Below are 13,126 nucleotides of genomic sequence, written 5' to 3'. Positions count from 1 at the left end.
TGGTCAAACGTGTTTTTCGGAGTCAAAAGGTATTGGGTTCACGTGAACTGGAAACGAGTACTTGTTACTTCCCTAGCTTCTGAATGTAATTAAGAAGAGTTTATAAATATGTGAATTTATTGATTATTCAAAGGCTATTTGAGTTGAAATAGATTGACTTAAATGAGATAGAATGTGAACGATAATAACTCATCCCACACTCAATTCTTGTAGGAAATATGAAAGGAAAAATAATATCTTTAGAAAATGCCAAAGTTTATTATAGGCTACTTAAGGCCACTTGAGATGATTACAATCATCAACTACATCACTATTTATACTACTCAAAATAGAAAACAAAAAGCCTTGCACAAATAACTAAATACATGTATCACAATTTACTAGATACATGTACCTCGAAATTCTAAAAAGACTTCTTGAAAAACTAAGAGACAATTTTGGAAGACTAAACATTGATGCATTAATTCCAACACTCCCCTTTAATGCGTTTGCTTGATAACTCCAATGCGTTCTCGAAGATAGCAAAATTTTTCTCTAGGAAGTGCTTTGGTGAAGATGTCAGCAAGTTGTTCTCCTATCTGACAACAATGCAACTGAATTTCGCCTTTCTCTTGTGCTTCTCGGATAAAATGATACTTGGTGGAAATATGCTTTGATCTTTCATGGCTGACTGGATTCTTGGCAATTTGCAATTGCTGATTTGTTATCACAATACAGAATAATCCCTTTTTTTTGTTTTTCACCAATGTCTTCAAATATTCTCCTAAGCCAAATAGCTTGAGATGTAGCCTTGGATGCTGAAACATATTCTGCTTCGGCAGTGGATTGAGCAACAACACTTTTCTTTTTTTATAACCAAGAACAAATGCTTGATCCAAATAAGAAAGCATAACCATAATTACTCTTTATGTCATCTATACTTCCAGCCCAATCACTATCAGAATAACCAATTAAGTTCAGATTTCCACCAAATTTGTACATTATTCCATAATCCATTGTTCCTTGCAAGTAGCGTAGAATACGCTTTGAAGGTCCAAAATGCACTTGGCTTGGTTCTTGTATGAATCTAGATAATAAACTAGCAGCAAACATAAAATCTGGCCTTGTTGAAGTAAGATATATCAAACTTCCAATCAAACTCCTAAAAAGTGAGATATTAACTTTCTTTTCTCCATCATCTTCTCTAAACTTCTCATTTGCTGCTAATGGTATGACCACAGACCTGCAATCCATCATTTTGAATTTATTTTAGTATACTTCTTTTAATAAATGAAAATTCATTCTTTCACTTAAGAAACTTCGATGCCCAAGAAATAATTTAGCAATCCATGATCACTCATTTCATAAGCTTGCATCATATCTTGTTTGAAATTTTGCATCATATTTACATCATTTCCTGTAAAGAGCAAATCATCCACATAGAGACAAACAATGATAAATGATGCCATGTTCTTTGTTCACATACAAAGTGGCTCCACTTTTACTTCTCTGAAAATTATTTTTCAGAAAGTATGTATCAATTTCATTGTATCAGGCTCTTGGAACTTGCTTCAGCCCGTAAAGAGCTTTTTTTAGTCTATACACCTTTTCTTCTCCCCCTTGAACAAAAAATCCTTGAGGTTGCTCAACATAAATCTCTTCATCAAGTCTTCCATTTAGAAATGCGAATTTAACATCAAGTTGAAATATCTTCCATTTCTTTTGTGCAGCAACATCAATTACAGTTCTAATTGTCTCAAGACGAGCAACTGGAGAGAAAGTTCCATAAAAATCAATGCCTGGTTTTTGTGTGAAGCCTCTAGGAACCAACCTTGCTTTGTGCTTTTGAATATCTCCTTCCTGATTGAGTTTGATTTTGTAAATACATTTTAGACTTACAACTTCTCTTTCTCTAGGAATAGCCACAAGCTCCGAAGTATTATTTTTTTCGATCATTCAAATTTCTTCTTCCATGGCTTTCTTCCAAACATCATGCTTTATTGCTTCTTCATAATTTTCTGGATCAACACCGGCAAAATTACATTTTTGATAAATGTCACTTAACATTTTTGTTCCTCTTGGAGGCGGTTCTTCATTATCAAAATCTGGGATTTCTCCCCCTTGAGAGACAAATTCATCTTTCTCATCCTCTTCTTGATTTGAAGATATGATAGCAGTATTCTCTATCTTTTTATCCTCTCAATTCCATGTTGTTTTTTCATAAAAAATGACATCTCTACTAACAACAAGTTTTTTAGTTTTGGCATCGAGAAGCCTATATGTTTTTGTCACATCACTATAACCAAGAAAAGTACATTTTTGACTTTTTTCATCCAATTTTGTTCTTTTCTCAGCTGATACATGAGCATAACAAATACACCCAAAAATTTTAAAATGACTTACAGAAGGTTTAATTTCACTCCAAGGTTCAACTGGTGTCTGTCCTTTAGTGCCTTTGTTGGACACCTGTTAAGGATGTAAATTGTTGTATGCATTGCTTTTGCCCAAAAATATTTTGGCAGCCTTTTCTCATTCATCATAGTTCTGGTCATTTCAACAATTGTTCTATTTCTTCTTTCAGATACACCATTTTGTTGAGGAGTATACCCTGCTGTAAGTTGCTTCTGAATGCCTTCATTTTTGCAATATTCTTCAAGTTCTCAACTTGTGTACTCACCTCATCGATCACTGCGAATGGTTTTGATGCTTCAACCTTTTTGCTTCTCAACAAGGGCTTTAAATTCCTTGAATGTAGCAAATGCTTCTGACTTTTGTTTCAAGAAATAAGCCCAAGCCATTCCTGAGAAATCATCAATAAAGATTAGAAAATACCTTTGACTTCCAAGAGATGGAGTCTTCATTGGTCCAAAAATGTCGGTATGAATTAGTTCCAAAAATACACTTGCTCTCCAAGACATCCCTTTTGGAAAAGACTTCATGTGTTGCTTTCCCATTATACAACTTTCACATGTATCAACCTCAGTATGTATCTCAGGAAGGCCTTGCACCATGTCCTTTTGCTTGAGAAGCTTTAAACCATGAAAATTCAAGTGAAAAAATCTTTTGTGCCAAAACCATGAATCATCTACAATTTCATTTTTAATGCATTGTAATAAAATTGCAAAGAGAAGTTCCTTTTTATCATCTTTACTTCAACAGTAACTTGATTTGGCTCAATTTTATCATAAATCTTGCAATAATTATCTCTAAATATAAGAGAATAACCATTTTCCATGAGTTGACCAACACTAAGCAAATTTTCTTCCAAGTCGAGAACATAAAGAACATCATGAATTTGCTTACTGCATCCTTTCATGTTGATCGAAATAGTACCTTTACCTTTCGCATCAACTAAGGCTCCATTCCCCATCTTCACTTTAGTAGCGATGTTATTATTAATTGAGAGGCAAGCCTTTTCATCTCCAGTCATGTGATTACTAACTATCAACATACCATTCATCGCTTTTTGTTGAAGCATCAGATTTAGAAGCAAAGAAAGGATTTTCTTCCCTTTCTTCCTTATGTTTTTCACAAAAATTTGTTTGCTCCCGTTTCTTGTGCCAACAATCCTTTTCAACATGGTCAAACCTTTTACAACAGTTACATTGGGGCTTGCCTTTGTGCCAACATTTTTCTGCATTGTGATTAGTCTTTTTGCAAACTTACAAAAAAGACTAGAGTTTTTCTGACCTTTTTATTCAACCTTCTTGGAAGAACCATCATGATCCTGTTTTTTTTTGGCTTGTGATTTTTCTTCTGATGATTTTTTAAGAAATTTTAGAATTCTCATTTATTTTAGACTGGAAAGCCTTCTCTTTGGGTTGATCTTCATGAAAAAGTCTTCGCTTCTCGTGTGAACGAAATGATCCAACTAGCTCTTTGATGGAAATCTTAGAAATATCTTTTGTCTCCTCAGTGATAGCAACGAAGTACTCACACTTTTCTTTGACACTAATTAGAATCTTTGCAGTCTCACAAGTAGCAATTTTTGCAAAGTATGCTCTTGAGACTCTCATTTGGATTTTTCTCAAGGCTTTTGCATCTTGATGATACTTAGCCTCAAGATTTTTCATGTCTGTTGCTGTAAGATCACTATCGTTTTTTGTCTCTTCAAAGCCATTTGCAACAATAGTCCATAAACCTTCAGCTTTCAAATGTGTTCTCATTCTTATCTTCCAGTATTCAAAATTAGTTCCATCAAAAAATGGAGTAAGAACAAATAAAGAATTAGCACCTTCATTTGTTTAGGATGCCATATTTTTTTCTTCACCTAACCCCAGATTAAGAACGAAAACCTGCTCTGATATCAATTTGTAGGAAATATGAACGAAAAAATAATATCTCTAGAAAATACTCATGTTTATTATAGGCTACTTAAGGCCACTTGAGATGATTACAATCATCAACTACATCACTATTTATACTACTCAAAATAGAAAACAAAAAGTCCTGCACAAATAACTAAATACATGTATCACAATTTACTAGATACATGTACTACGAAATTCTAAAAAGACTTCTTGAAAAACTAAGAGACAATTTTGGAAGACTAAACATTGATGCATTAATTCCAACAATTCTCACTAACACTTAATTCCTTTATTTTGTTGTTTTATGTTTTTAGTTCTTAACAAAATTATTACTTTTCTTTATTATGACTATATATAACATATTAAATAAAGAAATGTCATTTTAAAAAATATTTTGATAAGATTACTTGTGATTAATTTGAGCCACATATCAATTCAATTTTTTATGAACTAAAATGAGTTGGTGAAATAAAATTGAGCTAATAGATGGATAAATTTTGATCCATCCAAACATGAATGAATTTGGTGGATTGAATGGCTTGAGCTTTATTTTGACACAGCTACTTTAACATTTTGATTGAAGTTCTTTTGATTGAAATGAGTTCTAGTCGTATGCACGCCCTTTCCTCTGATCTACCTTTAACAAAAAATGTAACAATGACAACATTTTCAATATAACAAAGATGAATTCTCTTTGTAGTTCATCACTTTCCAATAAGTTCTTGATAATAAAACAACATTCATCAATATGTTGTTGGGAAAGACAAGACACTAACAAAGAATGTCTGACAGGATAACAGCGGAAGAATACCCAAGTCTATACTTTCCCTTTTCGATTTGAACCAAGAGAAAACAAACAACCACAAGCAATATGATAGTAAGGCAGCAAGTAATTCAACCAAACAAATATAACAAGAAAATAATAAGCCAATCACACAAGACACCAAGATTTACGTGGAAAACCCTTCGATGTGAAGAGTAAAAAACCACGGGACCAAAAGCTCCACTATAATCACCAAGAGTTAGAATATTGTTTTCCAAAATTGGCCACAAAACAAAGTGCCAAACAACGAGCAACAACAAAATAAGATTGCACCAAATCTAGAGAATTAAACGAGCAAAATCATCAATTTCACAGCTACTGTTCACGATAGCAAAACTGAAGCTGCAAATCACCAAATCCAACTCTGTCAGTTCCTAATCAAATATTGAGATGAAGATAATATGCTGTCCAAAAATTAGCTCAATCGGACAAGAAACGAAGCAGAAATCGCAATTTGAAGTTGGTTGTTATGGCTGGATTTTTTACTGCGAATTTCTCTCTTTTTTCTCTCTTTTGGCTGCTGAAAAACTCTCTCTGTATATCTGAAAATAAGACCCTAAATAGGTTTATATTTGCCTCATAAGAATGGGCTTATGGACAAAAATGGGTTGGTCCAAATTGGGCTTTTATTTATCCACATAGGAAGGGAAAAAAGACCCATAACCCAACAATTCTCCCCCTCACGACTATGTGGAGGAGACCGCCATCCCGGCGACCATGCAACAATCTTCAAACTTCCCTCTTGGCAAAGCTTTAGTCATCATATCGGAACCATTGTCATTTGTATGAATCTTTTCAAGCTCAAGCAACTTAGAATCCAACACATCTCGAATCCAATGGTATCTCACATCAATGTGTTTAGACCGACCATGGAACGTAGAATTCTTGCCAAGATGTATAGCACTTTGACTGTCACAATAAAGCACATACCTCTCTTGAGCACAACCAAGTTCCCTGTACCAAAACACAAACTCAGAGTAGAAGTGCCACAAAGATATCTCATAACCCACTTCACAGCATTCCACTGTTCTCTTCCCGGATTAGAAAGAAAACGACTAACAACTCCAACAGCGTGAGCAATATCCGGTCTTGTACAAACCATCGCATACATCAAACTACTAACAGCTGAAGCATAAGGAAATTTCTTCATATCTTCCTTCTCATCATCACTAGAAGGACACTTTTTCGTGCTCAATTTGAAGTGCATAGCTAAAGGTGTACTGACAACCTTAGCTTTGTCCATGCTGAATCTGCGAAGTACTTTTTGAATGTACTTCTCTTGTGATAATACCAATTTCTTTGCCTTTCTATCACGGACAATCTGCATGCCAAGAATCTGCCTTGCTGGTCCTAAGTCTTTCATAGCAAAAGACTTACTCAACTCTTGCTTCAACTTCTGAATCCTGCAAGTATTATGACCAACAACAAGCATGTCATCAACATAAAGCAACACAATAATAAAGTCACCATCAGAGAACTTTTGCACAAAAACACAATGGTCTGAAGAAGTCTTCTTAAAGCCCTGCTGACTCATAAAAGAACCAAACTTCCTGTACCACTGCCTGGGAGCTTGTTTCAAACCATACAAGCTCTTCTTCAATTTGCAAACATAATTCTCTTTACCCTTGACTTCAAAATCTTCCGGTTGCTCCATATAAATTTCTTCATCTAAGTCACCATGGAGGAAAGCAGTTTTAACATCCATTTGCTCAACCTCTAAATCTAGACTTGCAGCCAAGCCTAGAACCACACGAATGGATGACATCTTCACAACTGGAGAGAATATCTCATCAAAATCAACTCCCTTTTTCTGATTAAATCCCTTGACAACTAATCTAGCTTTGTACCGTGGAACTGGATTACCATCTTCATGTTTCACCCGAAAAACCCACCTGTTTTTCAAAGCTTTTCTGTCTTTAGGTAACTTAACCAAATCAAAGGTATGATTATCATGCAAGGATTTAATCTCATCTTCCATAGCATCAAACCACCTTTCTTTTTCTTCACTTTTCATGGTCTCATCAAGACTCTCAGGTTCTCCCCCATCAGTCAAGAGTACATACTCATTGGGAGAATAACGAGATGAAGGAATTCTCTCTCTACTAGATCGTCTGAGAGAACTCTCTGGAGCATCTATAATTGGTTGTTGGACAACCACATCATCTTGCACTGGAGCATCAACAACATCATACCGGTCATTCTGAACATGATCACCATCTTCATTCTCAACTTGATTTTCATCATTATGAAGATTTTCTTCCGGTGCAATAGTCAAAGGAACTGGATTAACATCAACTAAGCTCTCACTACTCTGAAAATCAGCCTTGTCAGCTTTGTCAAAATCTTCAATTGTTTGGTCTTCAAAGAACACAACATCACGGCTTCTAACAAGTTTCTTCTCAACAGGATCATAGAAACGATAGCCAAATTCATCTTGACCATAACCAATGAAGATACACTGCCTAGTTTTAACATCCAACTTTGACCTTTCATCCTTAGGAACATGTACAAAGGCTTTACACCCAAAAACTCTAAGATGATCATAAGAAGCATTCTTACCAGTCCAAACTCTGTCAGGGACATCACAATCTAAAGCAACAATAGGAGATAAATTGATAACATAAGCAGCAGTATTAAGTGCTTCTGCCCAAAAAGAATCTGACAGCTTAGCATCTGAAAGCATACATCTAACCCTCTCAACTAGAGTTCTGTTCATCCTCTCTGCTAAACCATTTAACTGAGGAGTCTCTGGAGGAGTTTTCTGATGCCTAATACCTTGCTCTCTGGAATATCTATCAAAAGGACCAATATATTCACCACCATTATCTGAGCGGATGCATTTCAATGTCTTCCCTGTTTGTCTTTCAACCAAGGCCTGAAAACTCTTGAACACATCAAGTACTTGATCCTTGGACTTCAAAGGAAATACCCAGAGTTTGCGAGAATGATCATCAATAAAAGTCACAAAGTAAAGTGCATCACCATAAGATCTTACCTTAAAAGGACCACACAAATCAGAATGTACCAACTCCAGCAGATCAAGCTTTCTTGAAGGCGGATGACTCTGAAAAGAAACTCTTTTCTGTTTACCGGCTAAGCAATGAACACATTTCTTCAACTTTGCTTGTTTCACTCCAGAAAGCAAATTTTTCTTAGCCAAACTATCAATCCCCTTCTCGCTCATATGACTCAGCCTTCTATGCCATAACTCTGATGAAGTATCATTCTCCACCAAATTTACTTAGTCTCTGGAGATGGAGCCCTGAAATACATACAAGTTAGACAACTTGTCACCACGGGCCACAACCATCAAACCTCTAGTAAGCTTCCACTGGCCAACACCAAATGTATTAACATAACCCTCATCATCAAGATATCCCACATAATCAAATTCAAGCGAACATCTGGAGCATGCTTGACATTATTAAGAACTAGTTTGGAACCATTGTTACTTTCCAAACAAACTGTCCCAATGCCAATAACTTCAACTTCATGATTATTGCCCATTTTCAACGTTCCAAAATTACCTGGAGTATAAGAAGAAAATAATTCCTTCTTTGGCGTGACATGAGAAGTAGCACCAGAATCCACAAACCAGCTAGACTCATCATGAACAAGATTAATGGCATTTTCATCACAACAAAACAAGAAGATCATTATTAGCAACAACAGCAACACGATTTTCATTATCGCCTTCTCTCTTTTGTTGTCTCATATCTCTCTTGTGCTTGTAACAATATTTCATGATATGCCCATTCTTGTGGCAATAGTCACATGTAATATTCTTGTATTTAGACTTTGACTTGCTTCTACTTTTACCTCTATCATTCTGACCTCTGAACTTGTTTCTCCCCCTATCTTCAGTAACCAAAACATCGGAGTGTGAAGCTCAAGAAGATGAGGCTTGAGATCTTCTTCTCATTTCTTCATTCAAGACACCACTCTTAGTATATTCCATGGTTACAACACCACTTGGAGCAGAATTAGTCAAAGAAACTCGAAGAGTTTCCCAAGAGTCTGACAGAGTATTAAGAAGCCAAAGTCCCTGTATCTCATCATCAAACTTTACACCCATTCCGGACAGCTGGTCAAGAACACCCTGAAAATCATTAATATGATCAGAAATAGGAGTGCCCTCTTTATACCTGATATTCATTAATTGTTTCAATAGGAACAACTTGTTGTTGCAAGTCTTCGAAGCATAAAGTGTCTCGAGCTTGTCCCACAAACTTTTGGCATGTGTCTCATTCACAATATGATTTCTAACATTATCTTCAACCCATTGTCCAATATAGCCACAAACCTGCAGATGCTCAAATTCCCATTCTTCATCATTCAAAGATTGAGGCTTATTAGAAGCAAACACAGGTAAATGCATCTTCTTGACAAATAGAAGATCTTTCATCTTGCCTTTCCAAATATGATAGTTACTACCAGTTAAACACACTATTTTGCTCATATTTGCCTCCATCATTCAAAACGACAATCAACAATAACCAATGCTCTGATACCACTTTGTTGGGAAAGACAAGGCACTAACAAAGAATGCCTGACACGATAACAGCGGAAGAATACCCAAGTCTATACTTTCCCTTTTCGATTTGAACCAAGAGAAAACAAACAACCACAAGCAATATGATAGTAAGGTGGCAAGTAATTCAACCAAACAAATATAACAAGACAATAATAAACCAATCACACAAGACACCAAGATTTACGTGGAAAACCTTTCGATGTGAAGAGTAAAAAACCACGGGATCAAAAGCTCCACTATAATCACCAAGAGTTACAATATTGTTCTCTAAAATTGGCCACAAAACAAAGTGCCAAACAACGAGCAACAACAAAATAAGATTGCACCAAATCTAGAGAATTAAAGGAGCAAAATCACCAATTTCGCAGCTACTGTTCACGACAGCAAAACTGAAGCTGCAGACCACCAAATCCAACTCTGTCAGTTCCTAATCAAATATTGAGATGAAGATAATATGCTGTCCAAAAATCAGCTCAATCGGACAAGAAACGAAGCGGAAATCGCAATTTGAAGTTGGTTGTTATGGCTGGATTTTTGACTGCGAATTTCTCTCTTTTTTCTCTCTTTTGGCTGCTGAAAAACTCTCTCTGTATATCTGAAAATAAGACCCTAAATAGGTTTATATTTGCCTCATAAGAATGGGCTTATGGACAAAAATGGGTTGGTCCAAATTGGGCTTTTATTTATCCACATAGGAAGGGAAAAAAGACCCATAACCCAACATATGTAAGTCCAAAAAATGAAAGTAAAAAATCTGAAATTCTATCGAACATGAAATTGAGGTCTACTACATTTTTTCACATACAAAAAAGGTTCAACAATTTATTGTCTTAGGTATTACAATACATATATCTAATATCTTCACCAAATTTCATTAATTGGTATATACCATTTGTTCTTTTGTATAGAGAATTAGTTTTAATGTATAAATTTTTGGCATTATTAGGGTCTTTCAATCATTTTAATAGTAGGATGACTTAACAATATTTTTTGCCAAACAAATCAGTTTTTTATTATCGATTTCATTACCTCCATTCAAATTTGTAACAGTTTATGTATAAAATTAAATTTTACACATAAAATTTACATATTATTAATTTTAATTAAGCTAATCCAAAAGGTCACTTTGTATGATTTTGAAGTTGAATGATCGTACATTAGTTGATCTGCACTTCATCCTGCCTGATCGATCCTTCATTGGTCTGAATTAAAAGAAAATTTATAAAAGGATAATTACACAAATAAATTATTTTAATTACCATAAAAAAATGTAATATTACGAATGTGATAAGTGATGTGGAAAATAATTTAAATTCTTTTTTAACTTAAGTCAAAAATTTGTAATTAAAAGCATGCAAGGTAGATAAAGAACTTTTGAAAGAAATTATTTGACTCCCAATATTGAATTGTATTATATAAGATGAAATAAAGATAGTATATAAACACTTCATATTCGGTGTAGGAGTATTTTGAATTGTTTAATCCTTCAAAAAATCTTTTTTTAATTGGCTTATTAATTAATAAAAATAAATATTTTAACTAGATAGTACCATTCTAGGGATTTTTTTTATTAAGAAATACATTTAAGGACAAATATAGATTAAGAAAAACTATTGATTCTACAAGGAATGAGAAAACTATTTGAATTACTTAAAAATACAAAAGGAATATTAAATCATATAAAATGAAACAAATATAGTAAAAACTTTATTTTAATAAAAATAATTCATATTCATTCATGAAATCTTTGACAATTTCTTCATCCTTCAAAGCATAAATTTTCTTCTTATAAAAAAAGGCAAATTAAATAAGAGAAATAAATATATTAATATTGACTAGATACATTCAGACAAATATAATCTTGACCTACATTTTAGAATGAATATTTATCATTTTCTCTTTCTATCTTCGATGCTACTTAGGAAAAACTGTTAATTCCACAATATATTAAAAGGAAAAAGAAATACTATTTTGATTATCTAACAAGTTTGACCATACAAGGTAACTTTGTTGAAATTTTAGTAACAAAAGTCAAATATGACTTTGATATATGTTCAAGGTACTTGTCCACTATAAATACAACTTTATGCTTTCAGACAATTTCAAACTATAACATAAAGACTTTAAGATTCATTTTCTTATCTTTCCTTGTATTAGCAAGAGCTTTTTCCTCTTTTTGAACAAATTTTTCATTAAGAGGAAAAAGAAAATTGTACTTGCAATCGACAACATGTCAATCAAATGGTAATGATTTTGAATTCACTAGAAACATAACATTTTGAATTATTTCTTGTGTATTTTTAAGTGTACAATTTATTACTTTGTTTGTTGTTAGGTTTTTGTTTTGGCAGCCAAACCCATGATCAAAGGTATTTCATCATTACTTAATAAATTATGTCCATAAACGCAATATAAAGAGATGAACTTCCTTTTTTTTTTCTCCTTTTGATGAATTATAAAGATTGGACTTGGGAAGTTTTTCTCCTTTGTAAGATAATGTATTAAAAAATGAAGAAGTATTGAAAATTTTTGGATCAAGAATAGATCTAAATGTAAGATAATCTATATATCTAGCATTTTTAACTTAAACATCCTGTCATTTTTAAGAGTACTTTTATAGCCATATACGATATTTGATTGTTGATGATTTTTTTTCTTTTACTAGAACAAGCAAATGCATCACAATTTCCCCAAACATTTTTTGGGGGCTTCACTTCAAGAATAGCCCGACAAGTTTTACATGGCACTTAGTAGGCAACGACTTATTGTTGAAGCAGAATAATCAATTCAAACGATAATGGAGAACTTACAATCTTACAGAATAAAATTTGCACTTAATTGTGAGGTTTGTATTATATTGAGATCAACAAATTATTATTCTTATTGAGGATGATTTACTTATATAGCTCCATCAAAATCTTGTCTTCATAAATACTCATTAAAATATTCGTATGATATAGGGGTTTCCGTATCGACTTGGTGACTTCCGAGTACGAGTAGGCAAAGTTGTTCCAATAAAATCTGAGAACTTGAGGGGAATAGTTATGGAGGTATGCAAATACTTTTAGAGATTTGTTCTCAGTTGAAGCTTTTTATAATGTAGTTAAAAAAAATTTTAAAATTAAAAAGAAATAGTTATGTTGTAAAATATTATGTTTTTTTATACTTCAATGAGAGGAATTCAATTATTGTACTTTACCTAATTAAAAAATAAATATTGTAATGAGAATGCTTGCCTCGTAAGATGTTTTTTTTTTGTAGATGGAGTATCTTCCGATTTCCTCATGGAAAACATCACATATGATTATGAGTGAATTCTTCGAGATATTGAAGGAAACTCTTGGAAAAAAATCATTACCAGGTCATTTTGTGCATGCTGAACCGAATTATTCAGAGTTTGGCCTCTCTGATCAATACACTTCACGACATACTGTTGTAATATATGCTACCATCTTGGCTCAAATTTCAACAACAACTTAG

At 33.6% G+C, this 13,126-nt stretch overlaps 1 protein-coding gene across 1 annotated transcript; it reads left to right on the top strand.

The window, feature by feature from the left end:
* The first annotated feature begins 12,443 nt into the window (after positions 1-12,443).
* On the top strand, positions 12,444-13,126 carry LOC138338928 (mediator of RNA polymerase II transcription subunit 20a-like). The gene is made up of 3 exons (XM_069290015.1): positions 12,444-12,491; positions 12,607-12,696; positions 12,908-13,126. The coding sequence occupies exons 1-3, from the start codon at positions 12,444-12,446 to the stop codon at positions 13,124-13,126; spliced, it is 357 nt and encodes a 118-aa protein (XP_069146116.1).

This window comes from Solanum lycopersicum, chromosome 10 (assembly GCF_036512215.1).
Source record: "Solanum lycopersicum chromosome 10, SLM_r2.1".
NCBI classification, from domain to species: domain Eukaryota; kingdom Viridiplantae; phylum Streptophyta; class Magnoliopsida; order Solanales; family Solanaceae; genus Solanum; species Solanum lycopersicum.
Note: the sequence above shows the minus strand (reverse complement) of the source record. Positions and strands in the feature narration are given on the sequence as shown.